At 37.2% G+C, this 20,674-nt stretch overlaps 4 protein-coding genes across 4 annotated transcripts; 3 read left to right on the top strand and 1 right to left on the bottom strand.

Moving 5' to 3' along the window:
- Positions 1-538: 538 nt before the first annotated feature.
- On the bottom strand, positions 539-2,167 carry LOC117922245 (transcription factor MYB62-like). The gene is made up of 3 exons (XM_034840304.1): positions 1,898-2,167; positions 1,662-1,791; positions 539-1,547 (listed from the first exon to the last, which is right to left on the bottom strand). Exons 1-3 carry the CDS (start codon positions 2,043-2,045, stop codon positions 959-961), a joined length of 867 nt encoding a protein of 288 aa, XP_034696195.1. The 5' UTR covers positions 2,046-2,167; the 3' UTR covers positions 539-958.
- A 4,657-nt stretch (positions 2,168-6,824) lies between these two features.
- On the top strand, positions 6,825-8,558 carry LOC117922588 (transcription factor bHLH75-like). Its single transcript, XM_034840751.1, has 6 exons — positions 6,825-7,209; positions 7,340-7,459; positions 7,615-7,680; positions 7,781-7,849; positions 7,944-8,024; positions 8,193-8,558. Exons 1-6 carry the CDS (start codon positions 6,862-6,864, stop codon positions 8,283-8,285), a joined length of 777 nt encoding a protein of 258 aa, XP_034696642.1. The 5' UTR covers positions 6,825-6,861; the 3' UTR covers positions 8,286-8,558.
- Positions 8,559-10,016: 1,458 nt separating this feature from the next.
- On the top strand, positions 10,017-16,701 carry LOC117913249 (acyl-acyl carrier protein thioesterase ATL3, chloroplastic-like). Its single transcript, XM_034828210.1, has 5 exons — positions 10,017-10,374; positions 10,902-11,002; positions 15,584-15,693; positions 16,170-16,265; positions 16,350-16,701. The coding sequence occupies exons 1-5, from the start codon at positions 10,175-10,177 to the stop codon at positions 16,467-16,469; spliced, it is 627 nt and encodes a 208-aa protein (XP_034684101.1). The 5' UTR covers positions 10,017-10,174; the 3' UTR covers positions 16,470-16,701.
- A 504-nt stretch (positions 16,702-17,205) lies between these two features.
- Positions 17,206-18,985, top strand: LOC117913258 (universal stress protein A-like protein). The gene is made up of 4 exons (XM_034828214.1): positions 17,206-17,616; positions 18,014-18,105; positions 18,352-18,470; positions 18,704-18,985. Exons 1-4 carry the CDS (start codon positions 17,412-17,414, stop codon positions 18,780-18,782), a joined length of 495 nt encoding a protein of 164 aa, XP_034684105.1. The 5' UTR covers positions 17,206-17,411; the 3' UTR covers positions 18,783-18,985.
- Positions 18,986-20,674: the final 1,689 nt, after the last annotated feature.

The raw sequence follows: 20,674 nt of genomic DNA, 5'->3' as shown, positions 1-20,674 counted from the left end.
AATCCTTTAAAAAATAACTTCTGCCTTAGCTCACCATGATCATCCATCTTATCTGATAGCCTACTGCGAATGCTGTGATTTTTGCTAGTTTGAGTTTTTTGACTCTCTAACATAGCCATTCTATCAACTGAATGAATGATTATAAGGACAACTTATTGATGATTATCACACTCGTAGAAGGTGTTGAAGGGGAAAAATGAAAATCAAACTGTACTTTTTCTACCTTTTGTTAAAACTAGATCTTTTACCACATCCTCAAACTCTGGTTCAGTTAATCATTTTCTCGGGTCCTAGTGGTGAGCCGGTCCGCCACTTGCTGGGTCAACCCCCATGTGCCCATCACAAACATTTGGATAAATTCTTAGCATCTGCAGGATTAGATGAAGTGACAACACATTTGATCCTTTAAGGTGACATTTCCTCTCTGTTATTCCATTGAATAGACTACACCTTTGATCATTTCCCATTAGCATCAGAGTGGTTCAAGGATCAAATAATTTCATTCCCCTGTAGATATGCAGTGATGACAACCAATGAATGAAAATACATAAACTTGCCCTCGATTGAAAAATAGAAATTTCCAACTTCAATCAACTTCACGTACAGAATACTACTTGTATTTTCTTCTCAGCATCAATACATTCAATGATTCCTAGACGTGAGTTCAGAACAGAGAATCCATTATAAGACAGATCAGTAGAGCTACACCCACAGGAATGCTTCGCTTTATTGCAGTTGATTACATATATACGTCACAAACTCACAACCTAAAACTATAATATTTGAGCTATCAAATAGTAAAATAACCCTATATGTAGATGAATATCATGTCTCAGTCATGAACTGATAGTGGACCCTCCCATAACAGCAAGTCCACCCTAGATGCCCGTGTCTTCTAACTTCCTAAACAATCACAACCTTCTCTTTTTCTCCCGTTATTTTCTTGGGTGCCCCTAAACTACCATAATTTATCCACATTCCACAGATCTATCCAATCATTTTCTGCCATTTGGTAGTCAGAGAACAATGAAAAGTCATAAGTCCCTATTGCTGACGAAGGAGCCAAAGGCTCCATGTCATAGATACTGCTGTCCACATAGGAACAATCATTTATAACGGGGTTGTTGTGGACGGTGTTGCCAATAGCTTGAGAAGGACTTGTTGGGTGTTCCGAAATTTCTGGCAGCAGTGGAATTTTCATGGAATCTGATGTAGAAATACTTGGGCTAGTGACTGAGCTTTGTGGGGGAGATGATGAGACAGTGATCTGGTTGGGTAGCAGAGCAGGAATAGTCGAGCTCTGGGAATTCACGGTAGTGGTGTTAGTAGTGTTGGTAGTCACAGCATCAGCAGCAGTTGAAGAAGTAGAGGCTTGCTCCATCTTTTGGAGCAATCTGGGCATCCAGAAACGCCGAACCGCATCAATGAACCTCTTGCTATCAGACTCGATCTTGAGTTGCCTTGCCTGTTTTTGCACCCTTGTTCTCCAGTAGTTCTTGATCTCGTTGTCAGTTCTTCCAGGTAGATGTTGTGCAATTCTTGACCACCTAATAACCATAAGAATGTGAAATTACAATCCAATTAGAAAATTCATGAAAAAATAGCACTTATGGATAAACCAAATTCAATTGTCTAAAATAAATCAAAATCCCCAAGCTCACCTATTACCCCACTTCGAATGGAGTTCAAGGATCAAGAGCTGCTCTTGTGGAGTAAGGTTTCCACGCTTGATGTCTGGTTTTAAATAGTTCAGCCATCTTAATCTGCAACTCTTTCCAGTCCTCTTCAATCCTGAAAATGAAAAATAAAAAAATTAGACATAAATAGAAAAATTGAAGCAACAGAATCAGGGTATTGGTTATGAACTTGTAATCCATGTCACTGAGTAGCTCTTTACCTGCACATTTAGCTAACAGGTTCCAACGGCCTTCACCATGGCAAGCAATGTAATGGATGAGAAGAGTGTCTTCTTCAAGAGTCCATGGTCCTCTTCGAAGCTCAATTTCTTCACTAGAGTTGTTAATCCTCTTTGCAACTGTGGCCATACGTAACAACACAACACTTGGGAGAAAGAAAGACAGAGAGAGTATGACAATGAGGTTTCCCGTGTGTCTACCAAAAGCAAGTGAAACTACAGCCAGCTAGAAATTTATAGACTCCAACATGGTCGAAGCTCCACCTCGAAAACTAGAAAAGTACAATCCCCATTTCATGTTTCCACGTGCTTTTGCCTTTTGATACTTAATGAATAGAATTTTGCGGGCTGGGGTTGGTCACCGCTAGGTGGATAATGTGCTACGTGACTTCACAAACTTACCCTCTCGTCAGAACCATCTTAGCGTGTCTTGATGGCATATCAACACGTTACTGTGGGTGGACATAAAATTAAGATGTGTCCTAGTCCTATATCTATGGTTATATTTCCCCCTTGCCATGCCCAAAAGCAACAGAGTCTTTTCCCCAACCACCAATCAAGATCCAAGAGAAATCACATGATCGTGATCACCTGTCTGATATATCAACTGGGTGTGGTGTGCCCCACCCCCTTTATATTATACTAGTTGCATATCCACGCTTTTAAACCAGTGGTTTTGGTCCACAACACTTCCCATCAAATGTATTTTCATGGGCTGATTAATGGAACTGAGAAAGGCCTGAAGCAAAAGAAGACCTTGACCACTGTTTTTGAGACTGAGATATAGGTGTTGCATATGGATAAAGGTAGTGTTGGTCCTTTGATATTTGAATGGGAAAAAACTGCCAAAGTATAGTACTTTTTTATGGGTCAATTATCCATAGCAAGTGGTAGAGGAGGTAAAAGGAAAGGAAAAAAGATAAAAGGTCAGCAGCCCTGCAGACTATATTCCCTTTTCTTGTATCACTAGGTTTTCTATAAGGAGAAACGTGCCTGACTGTACAAAATATTATATGGAGGACATCACAACAAAACTTTGGGACGTTTCGGTTTTCCTTCACAAGGCGGCGATAATTGAATATACATGCATGTTAGAAATGTTGAAATACTGGTTGCCTTAGAAGATAAAGGAAGCCCGCAGCTGCAAGCAAAAATATTATTATTATTTTTTTATGCACTTCTGCATCCTGGAGTCCTCAAAAACCCAAAGAGGGTCATATAGTGAAAGCGGAAATTGCCATTGCAGCTAAAATTGACTCTTTGAGAGGACTGTTCACATGCATACCAGGTCAACAGTTGTATGATTGTAAGACCATTACAGAAGTTGGAATTGAGTGGATGTGTAGTAGTGGTTAGTTTCACTCACCAAGCACTTTTCTACTAGAATGATTTGCCTCTGTTTTTGTGGTCATTCAAAGTAAAAGTTACTGAAAAGCCACAATGGGGAGATTGGAAATGGGTGTTGGCCCTGGTGGGGATCTCAAATGAGATAGGTGAGGATCAATTATTGAAGGGGAGGGGGATTATGCTTGTGTGGGCAGTGGTCGTCCCCATGGAAAAAGAGAGATTTCCATAATGAGCAATGGCTCTATTAGTGGACAGAGTTGGTTTGTCATTTATCTGGTTTTGAATGTAAAAGATAGTCAGGACTAGTCCAGACTCTGGACAGAGAAGGGACTGAACCACTGGTCATAGGACACACTCCTTCAATAATTGTGACGAGGTTGACATGGACACCTCTAAAATGAGCACACAGTGTCCTGCGGTGGGGAACTGACTCCTACTTTCAAAACGTGAGCTTCACTTGCTGTGGCAGCAGCAAACAATAATGAGGCCGACGATGCCTTTATCTTTGGTGCTCTTAGTTTTTACTTAATCCCCATTTGCTTTACAACTCTCTTTGTTCTAGTTTGGGCTTTTGATGATATAAAGATTCCCAAACAGCCAATAGAAGTCCATGATCCAACTGGCCACGCTTGGGTTGGGACTTGGTAGTTTGCATGGCTCCATTATTCACACTGGGCCAACCCCATGATGAACCCACATGGAGGAGGTCGGAATCCCCTCAAACATGGGCCAAGGCTTGTAGCCTAGGGGACATTGGTCGATCCACCAGGGCCACTTCAAACTACCAATAAACCCCTAAAATTAGGGATTCTTAATTCTTCAAACAAATATAATAAGACTGCATGAATTATTGAACATGAATGATTTATGTTTGTCCATAACAATAATGTTTAAAAGGATATATATATATATAGTTAGTAGTTAATTTCTTCGTTAGTGGAAAAGGTTGTCCCTTGTCATTGATAATATGATTAGTTTTGGTACGTCTTAGTAGAGATTATCATCAACTCTCTGGTCCATTCATGGACCATGTCGCTTTCAATTGATTAAATTCTTAGGGACCATGAGTTGGTTTCTCCTAATTTATTGCTTTTTTCATTGATTATTTGCTTTTCTACTTCCCTTTCAAACAAGACTTTCAAGCAAAGGCTTCATTAACATCTTGTTTGTCACGAAACAAATATAACCACTTAAAAGTTGTGCAAATTGGAGTGAATTTTGACCTGTTTGTTAGCATTGTGAAGCCTAGAAGCCTTATTTGATCATTTATTTAATTATAACTACATAAATAAGCCGAAAATCAGTTTGTTAATCTTTATAATTTGAGAGGATATAAGTTAGTTTACTGTGCAATAAAGGCATCTCCTTTTTCGCCTTTTGTTGAATCTTCAACTTCCTCTTTAAACCAAAAGAAGAAATAAACTGGCCAGGGTTGGGATGAAGTCACGACCTGACCAAATATCAATCACTAATTAGAAGACAAGCCATCTGGGCATGCCTCAACAAATTTTACAAGGACAGTAGGAGTTCCATTGCATCACACCATTCAGATTATGGCAAAACTTATTTCAGTCACCAGCTATAAAACAGCTTCTTATCAGAACCATTAGGGACGGTTTGATCTAAGAACATGCAGGGTTTTAAATGTCAGAATTGACATAGGAGGCAGCAGAATCACAGGGTTATTACAGTGAAGATTGCTTCATAAATGCACCCCTTCCAAAAAGAACATAGAAGATTGTTTCATAAATATCTTAGTTCTCCCTCTATTCTAAGTGTCTAGCAATCTCTCTCACAGACTGCCTATAGGGGGCTTGAATATGGGACTTAGAGCATATCCAATAGAGGAAAGACATTCCTCAATTGGGAAGTTCTGAGTCAAAATTGTTAAGACGATCTCTTCATGATCTGCCTCCCAAAATGTGTGAACCAAATGCATGATCTACTTATATTCTTCATCAGAAAAACTTCAATTATCAAACTCAAACTCTGTATCCTTTTGGACCATGAAAAAAAAAAAAAAAAAACAGAAATAAATTTGGTCTAAACCAATTTAATGTTGATTGAGGATACAATTCCCTTTTAAGTTTTCAGTTTTCAGATCTTGTATTTGTATGCCATAGGAAATGAGATATCTTAAAATATTGGGGTAGTGGATATATAATATACTGATTCATGCCAAACACACAACTCACATGTTATGGTCCATAAAGGGTGTGGAACATCAAGTAATGGAGAATTGAAGGAATTGAATATATACAATATGAGTTAATGCTAATTAACTGTATAAGAAAACGTTGTGATATGTAGTTGGGAGCATTTGAATGGGAACCCTTCAATGAGAAAGTCCAACTGTTTGTTTGGTTGTTGTTTGTCTTACCGATTTGGCCGGTGGCTGTGATCATCCAACGATATTACATTCAGTGTAGGTCCTGAAAATTTTGCATACTAAAAGATAAAAGACCTTGGGGACTAGTGTATAACCTAGAACACATTTCATTTGGATCAAATTGTGCGAAGGTGACCTTAAAAGTTACTGAAGCTTTTTCCTTGTGAATTTGGCATATTTACAGAGACTTGCATACCTTCAATTGCCTGTTCTCTGTAGGCAGTCGATATGGAGTATATCTATGCGACATGTTTATCTGTAGATTTGATTGATCATCTGTGTCTATAAGCCCCATTTAACAAACTGTAGTCTCATTAAATGAACTGGGGCTAAATGTGCTTGGCATAAGTTTCCAATCCGTATATGAATAATTTGATTAGATATCTAATACAACCAACTTATTTGACACAGGACTGGCCAGAGAGAATGCACGCTTTTATGTGTTGTCCACATCTCTGTGTCTGCAATTCCTCCTTCCAAATGCAATGTTATTTCATGGATATCTGCAAGACTGCAACTAGTAAAGTAAAAGAATTGAGATTGATCAACATTAGAAGAAGGGAGACATGAACTTTGACAGTTGAATGTAATGAATTACAGTTAGAATTGCTATGAAAACTTAAGGGCAAAGTCCAATTCTGTCAAAGATTTGATCTCATGGAGAGAGACATTCATGGTAGATATTAGAAGGCTCCATCAATAATTAACATTACCCTTCTTTTGGATGATTTTCTGCCTAGTTAATTTTGGCTTCATCAATTACCAAAACATATGGAAATTCAGTTATAAATTTGAACAAATTGAGCCTCACATAGAATAAAAATTTTCTTGCAATTCCCAAATGAAAACCATGTTTGAATTAAAATAATATCATTTCCCAGAAGTCCTATCATGGCAGTTACATCAATGTATCCACAATTTCCACCATACTTAATCAAAGATGTGTTATGGTCCCATACATGGATGAACAATGAACTGATTGTGGACCAGAGGCAATGCAACTACAGAAGCTAGAACTGCCACATGGCCCTTTCAAGTGCCTCCACTTGTCTCAATTTCTATTTTTTTTATAAAGACAGATTTAGCTATAATAATATGAGAAATTATATCTCATAAGCTAATGAAGTACAAGAATTCTCTCCCTATATATGCTGTCCCAAATGTTGGTATTATTTAAAGACCATCCATTGGGTCTCTGACTCTCTGTCTCATGGCAGAGTTTACAGCAAACTTGCAGAGCCTTAAACCTTCTTCCTTAGAAATGAACTCAAACATGGAACTGATGAACAACAGGAGTGCGCCAGAGAATTCCCACATGAATGGTCACGGATTCATGGCTTTCTCCAATGTGGGATTCTCTATACATCACCAACAAGAGTTCCCAGTGAACTTCAGGGATAATACTCAAAGCCCTGTTCATGCTGGAGGTCTAAGTGCTGTCCAAGTTCTTCAGTTCTCATCGCAGCCCGGAGATTTTGGCCAGGAAACAAAGACTGGAAAAGTGACTTTTGTATCATCTCCTCCAGCTTCTGGGTCTGAGTTCCTTGGAGATAATAAGGTTAAAGCTTCAGGGAAATAATGCACCTCGAATTTTTGTTTAATGCTTTTGTTAGTTGTATCTATTTTCAGGCTTTGATGCATCAGTCTTTTATGTGAAGCATAGGATTGTTTTGCTTTGATATTTGCAGAACTTGGGTGGAAGAAAGAGGAAGAGAAGCAATGAGAGAGAAAACAATAAACCAAGAGAAGTTATCCATGTGAGAGCAAAGAGAGGCCAAGCTACTGATAGTCACAGTTTGGCGGAAAGGGTAAAATTCAAAATTCAAAATTCTTCATCAATTATTTGCAAAACAAAAACTAAATATAATCATTTCCTCATTTCCTCAAAACTTTATTTCCATGATTATGAAAATCTAAACAACTTATCCATTAATTGTCTATGTATGTTCTTGTTCCGTACTAGGTAAGAAGAGAGAAAATAAACGAGAAACTGAGATGCTTGCAGGACCTGGTTCCAGGATGCTATAAGGTAGAACTAATCTTATTAATCCCTCCTCCAACATCTTACTAATTATGAAATCAATACAACTATGGTGCATATTATATGGTTTGTGTGGATGTGCTTGCAGACTATGGGAATGGCTGTGATGTTGGATGTGATAATCAATTATGTCCAGTCACTGCAGAACCAGATTGAAGTGAGTTGTAATCAAGAAATTAATCTCATTATGGATATGCAAACCTATTGAAAAGTGGGAACTTTATTTATTTTTTTCTTTTCCTGTTTTTTAGTTTCTCTCTATGAAGCTTTCAGCAGCAAGCACCTTCTATGACTTCAACTCATCAGAGGCAGAAGCTTTGGAAACCATGCAGGTGCCCCTTTAAGTGCTTTATTTGGACATATCAGGGTCCTTAGTTTTGAAAATCTTTCTGAACATGCAGTATTATTCTACAATTTTAAATTTCAAGCTTTTTATGTCTCAATTCGGTAATGCTTGCATCAAAACTTGAAACCCATAATGGGGAATTCTTATGTTGCAGGGGACAAATGCATATGAGGTACATGAGGTGGAGAGGTCGGTGAAAGAAGGGTATGGAGGGCCTTCTCATCTCCACTCAACATGGCCTTTTTGACTGCAATAATGCTTCCAATACTTTGCATAACCATGAAGCCACATGAATATAATCTTTTACTTAAATGCAGAGCAAATGCAGAAGTGCACAGAGCCACAGTATTGCCCACGCACATGGGGCAACTGAATAAACATCAGTAACCAAAAGGATTTTAAGCTTATTCTGCTTGGTAATTAGTAATTCCTCCTTTATTTGAATTCAGTTTGTTGTACGGATATTGTACTATAATTACAATGAACCAAAGCAAAAAGAAGATGTCGATTTGATTGCCAATCTGTTCATAATAATTGAAGTTCAACAATGCAAGCAAATTATTGGCAACCACATCCTGAAGATTGGATTTGTCCAGTTACAGGGGTAGATGGGGATAACGATTTGAACTGAAAGGCATCAAAATTGAACACCGGAATCCGTGGAAGGTAAACCGACCTTTATATCATTGAAAGATCAAAGCTCCATGCCTTTCATCTACAGTGAGAATGATGATAATGAAAATAACACATTGGGTCCACAAATTGATCAAAAGGGAGAGTCTTGGTGTTGGAAATTCATTTAATGAATGATCGAGAAGTGGTTGTTAGAAAGACGGTGGAGGCAGGTACAATGCATCTTTATGGAAGTAGGATAGACCCCAAAGAACAAGACAGGTTGAATAGGGCCAGTTCAATTCCCAGAAGAGAATGGGTAATGGGTCATGTGGGTTCTCCTTCTCCAGCCCCTTTGAAAGCCAATACACTATACAGCCTCGGGCATATTTGTGAGCGTGCGGTCTCCTGGGCCTAGCAATTCTCGCTTACGATATAATATCTCAGATAATGTGACACTAGGAAGAAGGAGCCTAAACAGCAGCTGACTGCTTTTGGACCTTTTCTAGGCTTAGAAGCATGCATGCACCAAGAAGGAGGCACTAGAAAGCCTTGGGTCCATCAGTACTTGGTCACCAGACTCCATAGATAGATAGGGCCATTGTCCTCGGATTTTTTTTTTTGGTCACATAAGTTCAATTGTTTAATGATTTTGGTTGGAGAATGGGATGTCCATAACTAAAAGAGGGGCAGATTCAGGGTCCCCAAGAATAGGTGGGAGATCCTTGATATTTAATACCCACTATCATATGAACAGTTGGCAAGAAAAATCCTATCAGGACATAAATAAATAATTTAAATATAATTTAATTTTAAGTCATTAAACATTTAAAATTAAACTTCATCAAACATCCTATTAAGTCTATCTTTCCATAAAATCATATCCATAATTTTGAAAACTTTTAGGTTTTTAGCAAGGAAATAGAGAAATCTATCCATTCACCTTGTTTTAATAGAGAATAGAAGCAAACCCCCAAAAAAAAACAAATTATTTTGAAAAAAATGTAAAATTTAAAGAAAAATGTGAGGAAAATTTGAGTTTTTATTTATTTTTTATTTTTTATTTCTTATTTCTTCAAATTTTATTTTCATCTTCTTTTTTTTTTTGGTTCAAACTTATAAGCAAACCCTAAAGCAACTCTCACAATCATTAACATATAGAAAAATCAAAATCACATGGGAGGATGTAAATTGGGATTCAAGGCCTAAAACTCGATCGGGAATGCATGGGTTCAGCCTAGGATTCCTAATCAAAGGCCCATGGGCAACCCGAAGTGGAGAAACCCGACCAGGCCCACCTCTCCCTTTCTTTTAAAATTTAAGGGCCTGAAAAAACAAAAAACACGTTTGAGAACCAAACGCTTTTTCATAAGAACCGCAGGATTAGGAATCGGAGGGAAGGGTGAGACTGTGAGAGCAGACAACAAGCAGAAGGGAGGCGCAGGCCTTCTCAATTGTAACGCCAACAAATGCCCAACGGCTCCAACCAATTTCTCTCCCTCCCCCCAACAACTCTGAGAATCCATGTTGCAGGCTCTCCTCTCCCCCACGCACATGGCGGTTCCCGCCTCACGTGCCCACACAAGGGGCCTCCGTCTCTACCGTCCACCACTTCTTCTCCCGGCACCTCAGCCTCCTAGCAATTGTCGCTCCCCACGTCTCCGATCAGTCCCCGCCGTGAGAAGCGCCAGTGGACTTGCTTTTGATTTCAAAGGCGGAAAAGGGTACTCGCATTGATTCTTCCCGTTCAATTCTTTCTCCTGGGTATAAAATTATAACTCTTGGCATGTTTTTTATATGCTAAACTTTCAGATTGTAGATTCAGTAATTACTGAGTTTTATATTGTACCTAAGACACCATATGTGGTATCGTTGGTAACATTTCATTGGGGATGTGTGCTTATTCGTTCATGGTTTTGGGTGATATCCACATTTGTATGAATTTTTATTACCTTTTACTTCGCCACCTTTTTAGGGTAATCATGAAATTGAAAAATTGGAAAGCTTTTGATTCATATCTAATCAAAATTTCGCAGGGTCTTAGTGGACTCTTGAACACATTTATTGGTTTGTGAATTGTAAGGTCGCATATTAAAATAACATGAATTTGAAACTCTTGAACAAATTTATTGGTTTGTGAATTCTAAGGTCACATATTAAAATTACATGAGTTTGAAACATGTGTTTTTGGTGTGGCCAAAGCAAAGAAAAATTGACAGGGTTATGGGCGTTTCTTTTTTCCTTTTGGCAGAATGAGTGGGTTCCTTGATGTTGAGCTCAAAGTCCGGGATTATGAATTGGATCAATATGGAGTTGTAAACAATGCTGTTTATGCAAGTTATTGTCAACATGGTGAGACCCTTTTAACTTATTCATGCTAAGCCTCTCCATTAAAGAAAGTTATTGATGGGTTATAACTTATATCTAGACCCCAAGACAGAGTGAACATTTTTTCCAGAAAATTTAGCTGTATGTTACACTCAGCTTGGATTTTATGTCTTAGCTATTAAAATACAGGACTGTAATCTGTTTTCATGACAAGTTTCTGTGTTCTATCTAATCCATTTTGAAATTTTAATGCTTTAACTATAGGTTTTTTCAGTTGTTGTTTTAAGATTTTTCTATCATTGTACTTAAAATTATATATGCCTACAATTTCTTTCCAATATTGACATGGTGCATGCCTATGGACAGTTGGAATGTTGATCATTTGGCTGATTGCTTGATTGAGCTGTTAATGCTTGATTGCTTGATTAAGCTTGTATTTTTGTTTTTGTTTGTGTCTGTGTTTGTTTTCCTTTAGCTATGAGAGGTGCATTTATTCATCCTTTCAGATGGTACAAACTTCAAATTTTTGGGTTTATCCTAGGTGGTTTTTGGACTCATGATATTTTCAAACATACAATTGTAATGAACATTGCTTTTGTAAACTATGTAAAAAAAAATGCTTGTTCTTTGTGAATATTGTTTAACAAGAGGAAAATTGGCAACAAACATTTTTCCTAGGGTACCCATGAGCCTATTTTGTCAAGAATCCCTGCATACTAGTGAAAATAGAATTCATGCTTCTCTCAACTTTTAGCTCTCAGGAAAAAATGTTTACATGGGTTTTCCAAAAAACACATTTAAACATGTTTTAACATGAATTCAAAATTTCATACTACATATTGAGCATCCCCAAAGGAGGATCGTGAGTCATAAATATTATGTAATGATAAGATGTTATGGGTTGGAACCAGGATATTTGGCCCATGGTTTAAAGCTTGTTTCTGTAGGTCAAACAGGTTCCAGGAAGTCAAGTCACATCCAAGCCAAGAGTCTAAGTTTACTTACTTCCCAGAGCTTAGCAGTTGGTAAAGCCAGAGTTGCATCGAGGCTCTTTGGAGAAGGTCTGTGATTTAGGTATATATGTGAGGAGAGAGGACCATTTTATGATTGCTGGCATTTAATAAAAAACTGGTCTTGAGTATTTTCAAAAAGTAAAAGAGGGTTATATATATATATATATGAAGGAGTCAGTAATTCAATTCTAATCAAGCAATCAAAAGCTGTGACTTGGGGGCTTTTTTGGGTCATCAGTTGATACTCATGTTTTAAATTCGAACTTCTTTTAATTGGCCCAAGTTGCTATCTTTTTTTACACTTAGACAGCTGGTTGAACTAATGGATCTTTCTTGGTATAAGTAAACTTTTCAGAAGAAAACCCTCAAGGCAGTTGTGTTTTAAAGATAAAGATTTTCTTTCGCTCAAATCTTAATGTCATCATCTTAAGTTGAAAATCCATAAATATCTCAATAACAAGGTGGTTTATGCATTGACCTACATTATGAAAGATAAAGTCTTGGCAGGTCAAGAAGGGAGTTGGATGAATGCCCCAAAAGAGAGGGGTCGGAGTAGACTTACTAAGGGCAATTGTGGATTATACTTAGCAAACACGGGAGATATTGCAATTGCAGATAATAGTTAGGTCCCTCAAGTAGTGTGTCTCTCAAGGTCTATAAAACTTTATGACTATTCTTCAACTAGTGAAGTTCATTGCAGCCAATTAGTCCCATCATTTTTATCCCAAAGAAAAGAATGCTTCAAAAGGGCTTTCTGCCTATGTTTGTTTTCTTGTATGATTGGTAAATTTCTGGATATGATTTGATTACCTTAATGTGATTGTATTGTTAAAGACTTCAAAATTTGAACTTAAATCAAAAAAGTTTCTTAGACTATCTATCCATACCCACGAGTAGTTTCATATATCAAGAACACACTTTCAAAGTCCTTACTAACATTTTTCAGACATTGACAATGTACTAGATCCAGAAAGTTTTTACCCGTGGAACTATTAGTTGCCCACCAGAAATTATTAATTCCCATCTTTGAAAGCCTATGTAGCCATAGCCACAATGGTTTGTGTAGTTTGAGTGCATGTATGGATAAAATAGCCAGGGCAAAGTAGTAGTAGAGGTCATGGACCCTAAAAATGTCAAACAAATGTATAGGAAACACTAGTAAATCACATCAATCATGAAGATTCTAGTGATTGGATTTAGTTCTCCATACTAAGATTAGTTAAGATGCATTGAATTTGTTTTGTCCTTTATTTTCCATTGCCAACTTTGGTTATAGATCTATTATTGTTCCTCACACACACACACGTATATGGAAGTCATCAACTGAAAGCTTCTGATCTTATCACAAAAAAGTATTTTGTTGTCATCATCAATTTTCAATGTTTTTTCTCTTAGGTTCACAATCAAGGTTCATTGCTTGCTTTTTTCAGTTGGTATTTTCCTAGTTCATATATTGTTTGAGCATGTGCTTAAGTAGTGGAAAACTTGAAAATATACACTTTGAGATCATAGTTAATGTAGATCTAGAACTTTATGATAGAAACATCTATAGGAAGGCTAGGGGACTGTTTGGAAAGTGTTTCCGAAAACTGTTTTATGTTCTTTAGAACAGAAAACACATTTGGCAAGGAGTGTACAATTGTTCTCAGTGTTCTCCATGTTTTCAAAAATTCTGTTTTTAGAGAATAAGTTAAAGGTGTTTCTCTTCTTTTTGACACTATTTAGAGAACTAAAAAAAGGGGCGGATGCTCTCTGTGTTTTCAAAATAAGTGTCCTCCATGTTCTCACCTCCCTTCCTTGCAGTGTGAGTGTCTCCATCAACATGTCTCCATACAAACTGCACCTTGTTGATGGAAGAACCTACACCTTGAGAGTGTCTTCACCAACACATCTCCAACAGAACGTCCTTGGCATACCTTTTTATGTATTTCCTTTATTTTCAATATTTTGAAGTTTTGTTGGCTAGATCTGGTAAAATGGGGATGATTTTGCTGGATAAAAAAAATGTGTTCGGAAAAAACCTTAAAGTAAAGGTGATTTTTCCAGACCTAGGCAAAGAGAAGTGTTGGGAAGAACCTTTATGTTTGGATTGGCTGGCTGCTTTTCACCTCCATCAGGTCTTCATTCTCCAACTGAACTTCTCTCTCTTCAAACTCCACATATTACATGTAATACAAAAACAGAAACCATCAAACTTAATACTCTCCTTTTTTGCATTTTGCTTTCTCTCCTCTCCTCTTCCACTCCAACACCATCTGTCCACTGAGCTTTGTAGTTTTTGTGTTTTGTGATTTGTGTGGGTTTTTTTTTTTTTTTAAATAATTTTGACAGTGTGGCAGATCTGCTGGTTGTGTATGGTATTTGTGAGGTCCATGTAGGAATTTGGAGATCTAAATGCGATATTGTGTTTTGTGTAGATCTAATGCGGAATGCTTCAATTGTGTGAAAATTTGTATGCTTGATATGAAATTTGGTAGATCCATCAAAATTTATGATTGGTTTTCAGGAGTTTATTTTTTATTTTTTAAATTGATCTTATGGTTTTTGAGAGGAATTTGTGTTGTTTATTGAAGTTAAAATTGATCCTATAAAATTGTGTTTATTAACTCAACCAAACATGGTTTTTTTCTTTAAGAACAAAAAGCTATTTTTTAGAATTCAGTTCTCAAACACAATTTTGTTTTTAAAAACACTAAAACTATTATCAAAAACTGTTTTAAATAACACGTCCCAAATAGGTACTAAGTCATTGAGTCAAAAATTGGTGGTAATATAATCATAAAACTGAATGATGAAAAAGAATTCATGTAGCTGAAAGAAACTCCAGCCTATGCATGTAAATTTTGGATGAAATAATATTTTGTTGAATGTTCAGCATATGGTCTAGTTGGTTCGAATTTCATGGGGGTATGCATATTAAGTATTGTCCAAAGGATTCATATGGAACTTGCTCTCTTGTCACACAGGATTTTGTTAGTCAGACAGGTTAATCTTTCTTAGTGCTATAGTATGAGGGTTACATGCACTAAGTTAAAGTTGGAAAGCTATTGTAGGTGATTTTGGGGAAATAATGACCTTCCTAGAGGTATACAACTGAACACTTAATACTATCTCCAAATTGATGGATGCTGAATGTGACATCTGAACTCTTTGATGAAAGAAAAGTACAAGAGAATCCTTTAATAGATCTTGTGCATTTGTTGTAAAACTGGACTATTAGTTGGACTCACCCTCTGTCATTTGCATTTCTAAATGAACTTAAAATTGGCTATCTCCAATAAATATGAAACTGTGAATGCTGTATTTCTTCTAATTCTGAATGGGTGAAGATTACATAGTAGTTTGCTTGAGGGTCTCTTCGCCATTTTTCAATACTTAATGAAGATTTGCTAAATAATTTCTGCGGCACAGATTTTTAATCTTCCAAAAAGTGACTGCTTGCTGAACATTACCTAAGAGATTGAGAAATTAGTTGGATTCACCCTTCCAAAATAAGTTAATTGGTATTTCTTATACCATTTAAAAGAGTCATTTCTTTTCCCTTAAAGAGTTTAAAATTGACTGATTGCTTGTCCTTCAATACTCTGATCAGGTCGGCATGAGCTTCTGGAAAAGATTGGTGTCAATGCTGATGCTGTTGCTCGCACTGGTGATGCATTGGCACTTTCAGAGCTGACACTCAAATTCCTTGCACCTCTGAGAGTACATTTTTCATCACTATATTCACACTACTAGATCTTGTGCTAGTCCTCAAATTTCTTGTTTACTCCTTGATTTTCTTAAGTGCCAAACGGGGTGTGGAGCACTTCGAACCTATTTGACATTGAAGTTTGTAAATATTGTCTTGGGGTGTGTGTGAAAAGAATAATGATTTCTGTTGGCCTTCAGATTTAAACCTGAATTCTTCTTGGTTTTCCTGAATGTTCTTATTCTTTTGAAGAAGCAATTACACCTGTTTTCCCACTGGGGAAGATAAGACATTACACAACACACCCTGATAAAAGAGTGATGATGGGATAGCATTCATTTTCAAAAAAAAAAAATGTAGGAGGTTGCAAAAGTATCTCATCAATTCACTTTCTTAAGGTTGCTAGGACTCAGGCTGTTGTATTTTGAAAAAACCGCCCTTGTTTAGATAAAGCTAATAGATGTTTTCATGGTGTTTCTGGTGCAACCAGAGTGGAGACAGGTTTGTGGTGAAGGTGAGGGTCTCTGATTCCTCAGCTGCCCGCTTATACTTTGAACACTTCATCTTCAAGCTCCCAAATGAAGAGGTTTGCTGCTGCCCCCTTTGCTTAGTTCCATTTTCAATTTTCCTTGCTTATCCTGGTGCTTAGGAATTCATTTTTGTTGGCCAGCCCATCTTGGAAGCTAGGGCCACAGCAGTATGTCTCGACAAAAACTACCGTCCCGTTCGAATACCAACAGAGATAAGATCTAAATTGGTTCAATTCCTACGACATGAGGAATCCCATTAAGTTCTCTCTCTCAAATGTGAAAGAACAAATCAACATTACAGTCGCTAAATTACCTTTGCCACAACATAGTACATCTGTAGCATGGTTCACTTCATTTCATATAATTTTTTATACCATTTCATGGATCTTTCTGACTTGTTCAGATCCTGAAATTTTTTCTTTTTTTGGTCGCAGTCAATTTTGTTATACATTAAATTTGATTAATTTCCATTAGTAGCATGTGATTGAAGTATGACTTGAGATAAACCGCCTGAATATAGGGATGGAATTGCATGCACCAAAACCATGGGTGGCTGATGCAGACATGATTATCTAGAGGCGGAAACGGGGTGGGGCAGGTTCAGGGAAGGCTCTATCGTCCCATTTCCCGCTTGTAAAATTATTCCTCATGTCTAACCCCATTCCTCGCTTTTGACAAAGTGGAATGAGGCCGGGACGATAATCTCCATTAGGGAGATAAATTCCCCATCTGGAAACTGTTTTTAATTTCATAATTTTATATTTAATTTTTTGAATTCTTAAATATAAAATTCCTGTAAACAAATATATTAATGTAATGGTTGTTTATTTATTTTTCATTTAAGGGGTAAAAGGGGAATATGGTAAAAAAGAAATAAAATAAAAAGACGCGTGGCCTGTAAGAGTAAGACTAGTCTGCCACCAGACATTGTAAAGAGTAAGACTAGCACAGACGAATGAAATTGCTCAAATTAGTGACTTTGGAATCCTAAATCAGCACGGCAAAGAAAGACAATGACAGTAGGCGTTGACCGTGAGGTTTTGATTGGTGGTTCGAGGGGTGCCTGAATCTAGAAGAAGCCGGAGACATCTCTGCACAAGAGCTATAAATACGAGTTGAGCAGAATATTGAGCCACAAGAGCTATAAATACGAGTTGAGCAGACTATTGAGGAGATCAGAGATAGATTTTGTGGCGGTAGAAATGGAGGGAGTTGGGGAAAAGAGTAAGAGCGACGACAAGAAGAAAATGATGGTGTGCATAGATGAAAGCGAGTACAGTCACCACGCCCTCAATTGGGCTCTTGAAAATCTTCGCGATTCCCTCTCCAACTTCCAACTCATCGTCTTCACTGTACAGTCCCTTTCTGATTTCACCTATATCCACGCTTCCACTCTGGGCGTTGCTCGTACGTCTCTATTTACTTTTTCTCATCTTCGATTTTCTGTTTGCTTTTCTTTTCTTTATTTAGATTTTTTTTCTTTCTCTTCACTGAAAGAAATCAATTGGACCTAATCACAGTCACATACCCACGAACCCGCTATCCGTTTTCCTCATTTTCCAGGAATCAGATCAATGGTAAAAACCAAAAAGAAAAAAAGAACCCCATCTCTGCAAAATCCTTTGATGCAGTATTGGTCTGAATTGGTTAATTTATGAACTGATTTAAAGCTCCTGAAATTGGTTTTATATGTAGGCAAATTGTTACTTTTGCATTTCTCTGTTAAGGTTAAAAGCAAATTGTTGAATTGAAGTTGGAAGTTTTGGAGGAGTGTAAGTGTAACATTTCACATTTCTGTCTACAGCACCAGATCTGATTACAGCAGTCCAGGAAAGGCAAAAGAAGGTTGCATTCGCTCTTCTGGAGCGAGCTAAGGAAATATGTGCTCAGTGTGGGGTATGGCTTCTTAAACTTTTTCTTTTGGCAGTTACACCATAGGTGCCATGCTACAATCAGTTCTTAACTTCTTCTAGGCATCCAGATATTTCAGAATATTGTGGGTTCAAATGATTTTTTCTAGTGGGGTTGGAAAGAATAGAATCCAACTGCAATACATGTTCAAAATGGGGAAAACTAAGTTTCTTTTTGGGCCCTGAATTTGTATATGCAGCTGAATTCATAGTTTTCCATCCACAGTGTGGGATTGTTGCAGAGACAATTACAGAAGTTGGAGATCCTAAAGAGGCTATATGTAAGGCAGTAGAAAAGTTGAACATCCAGTTCCTTGTTCTAGGCAGCCATGGTCGTGGTGCTTTTGGGAGGTAAGTCCCAGAATTAGAGTCCTTATTTAGTTCCAGGAGGCGTGAATTATGCATTCCGCTTGGCAATGCGTTCTTTTAATATCCATGTTCGCTTTTTCCAATTTTTGAATCACTGCTGCATGTCTCGGTGATATGGTTTTTCCATGATGTAACTCACTACCTCCCCAGGTTTTTCACTTGACGTACGGCTTCTTGTTGCATGTTTTAACAGTAATGAAATTTTGCTGGAACAGGGCTTTTCTTGGAAGTGTTAGCAATTACTGCTCGCATAATGCTAAGTGCCCAGTCCTTGTTGTGCGGAAACCGGAGTGAGAGATTCATATCCATCTTCTCCGAATGCCATGTGATAGTCTCTTTTGGAAAGGAAAAAAAAAAATGTTTATGTAATTATCAACTTCAAATATGTTCCTATGAATCACCTCTTTTCATGTGTATTCTTTTGAGACTGAGTTTTTAAATGGCATGTAAGTTGTTTTACTTTGTGAAGTGAATAACTATGGTCCAAGTTGATTTCCTCTCTGGTTTCTAAAGTACCCATGTTCTCTTAAAAATTAAAATAGTGGGTCAATGGGTAATCTTAGGAACCCCAGGCTGAATTTATGATTTGTAGATTTTAGATTTGTGATTTAGTACCTACCCTGGGGTATGGAATCACCAGCTTAATACCATGTTAGTACCTACCCTGGAGCTTTCTACTGATTCTTCAGGCAAAAGGGGTGTATAGGGATGAAGAAAATTGGATGATTTGAACGGTTTCAAAAAGTGGAAAATTTTCGGTCAAATCCCTCTATTTGGTTTGAGTGCTTAGTGACCTTTTATTGTTTATGTGGAGTATCATTTAGAGTTCTTGAAGAAATCTTTGATCATATATTTCTAAATTGTGCATGGACAAGGGCTCTTTGACAGTTGCTTTTTTACTCTCTTTGGTATGTCTTCGATTCTCTTATGCATCTTTTGGACTGATTGGAAAGAAAAGAACAGGCTTATTTTTTATAATGTGGAGTTATCGGTTGAAATACTTTTTTACTTGTAATTTGTGATCTTGGACTAGGCCGATTTCACACTAGGATTCTTAAGTCAATTTATAATAGGAGTTCTCCAATCTGACTCACTCGAGTCAACCCGTATAACTTCAAAATTGGAGTTTCCTTATCAAAGATCGAAGCCAATGAGCCACTCTGAACCGTGATAAGTTTCTTAAATATGCCACTTAACTCCTGAGGTAACTTGAGCCATCTCGTTGGCTTCTTGGTTCAGACTCCTGGGAGTGTATTGGATAGTAAGATCCATGAATCTATTTAGTAATTCGGTAGCCATGTGAACCCTACTTTTCTTATTAGTTTTATCAATTGGATAGGTTCTAAATGAGAGCTGATGATGGTTTTTGTTCTCTCCCTCCTCCACTTGGTTGAGCCTTTTGGCAGCCAATATATACTTATACTTTGGTTTGGGCGTTTCCTCTTAATTAATACTCTTTGCTTTACCCATTTCTAAAAAAAATGTTATATATTGCATTTCATAGCGGAATAGAACTTCCAACCAAAACAATCGCTGCATATTCTAGTGGTCCTTACAGCCTTCCCAATAGGGGGAGTTGGCTGGGGATGGTGGGTTCAAAACTCTAGAGGAAGAGGCTCAAGCCTATAATAGGCCACTGCAAAACAAGGACCATGGGTTTTGTAGAAAAATTCAGAGGCAAAATGGTCAAGGGCAAACACATTTTTACAACTATTGGGCAATTGGGCCACGCAATACGAAAATTCAAGCATCATTGTAATCTCCACCATCTAATTGTTCAAAATATTCTAGGCACTTCTTTGCTTTTTCCTTTCTCATTCAATTCTTGATGGGATTTGTATCTGCTATGCCAGAAAACAAACTTTCCACTATTTTTCACTTTTGACTTCACTGGGCTACAAGCTTCCTACCAGGATTCTGCTCTTAGTCCATCTTCTTGCATTTCGTTTCATCCTTTCTCCGTCAAAATACCTCCAAAATGCAACATGTCCTCTTATTGCTTGTGGTTCATTTACCTTATGTATGGTTCTTAAAAAATTACAATTTAAGGGATGTAAAATAAAAAAAATTATAGAAAATAAATTATTTTTATTTGATTTTTGAACTCATTATAAATAGAAAAAAAAAAGAAAAAAAGGAAGGAAAATAAATAATAAATTTAAAGAAAATAAATTATTTTTGCATAT

Source organism: Vitis riparia, chromosome 1, assembly GCF_004353265.1.
Source record: "Vitis riparia cultivar Riparia Gloire de Montpellier isolate 1030 chromosome 1, EGFV_Vit.rip_1.0, whole genome shotgun sequence".
In the NCBI taxonomy this organism is placed as follows: domain Eukaryota; kingdom Viridiplantae; phylum Streptophyta; class Magnoliopsida; order Vitales; family Vitaceae; genus Vitis; species Vitis riparia.
This window is presented reverse-complemented; position numbering and strand designations above follow the sequence as displayed.

Bases quoted from the DNA above. Each gene is read 5' to 3' on its own strand.
- LOC117922588 (XM_034840751.1), top strand. From the start codon at position 6,862: ATGGCAGAGTTTACAGCAAACTTGCAGAGCCTTAAACCTTCTTCCTTA. The intron at 7,210-7,339 runs GTTAAAGCTTCA...TGATATTTGCAG, and splicing joins AGTTCCTTGGAGATAATAAG to AACTTGGGTGGAAGAAAGAG. The intron at 7,850-7,943 runs GTGAGTTGTAAT...CCTGTTTTTTAG, and splicing joins CACTGCAGAACCAGATTGAA to TTTCTCTCTATGAAGCTTTC.
- LOC117913249 (XM_034828210.1), top strand. From the start codon at position 10,175: ATGTTGCAGGCTCTCCTCTCCCCCACGCACATGGCGGTTCCCGCCTCA. The intron at 11,003-15,583 runs GTGAGACCCTTT...TACTCTGATCAG, and splicing joins TGCAAGTTATTGTCAACATG to GTCGGCATGAGCTTCTGGAA. The intron at 15,694-16,169 runs GTACATTTTTCA...TGGTGCAACCAG, and splicing joins AATTCCTTGCACCTCTGAGA to AGTGGAGACAGGTTTGTGGT.
- LOC117922245 (XM_034840304.1), bottom strand. From the start codon at position 2,045: ATGGCCACAGTTGCAAAGAGGATTAACAACTCTAGTGAAGAAATTGAG. The intron at 1,792-1,897 runs GTAAAGAGCTAC...TTTCATTTTCAG, and splicing joins CCTGTTAGCTAAATGTGCAG to GATTGAAGAGGACTGGAAAG. The intron at 1,548-1,661 runs GTGAGCTTGGGG...TATGGTTATTAG, and splicing joins CATTCGAAGTGGGGTAATAG to GTGGTCAAGAATTGCACAAC.
- LOC117913258 (XM_034828214.1), top strand. From the start codon at position 17,412: ATGGAGGGAGTTGGGGAAAAGAGTAAGAGCGACGACAAGAAGAAAATG. The intron at 17,617-18,013 runs GTACGTCTCTAT...TTCTGTCTACAG, and splicing joins TTCCACTCTGGGCGTTGCTC to CACCAGATCTGATTACAGCA. The intron at 18,471-18,703 runs GTAAGTCCCAGA...TTGCTGGAACAG, and splicing joins GGTCGTGGTGCTTTTGGGAG to GGCTTTTCTTGGAAGTGTTA.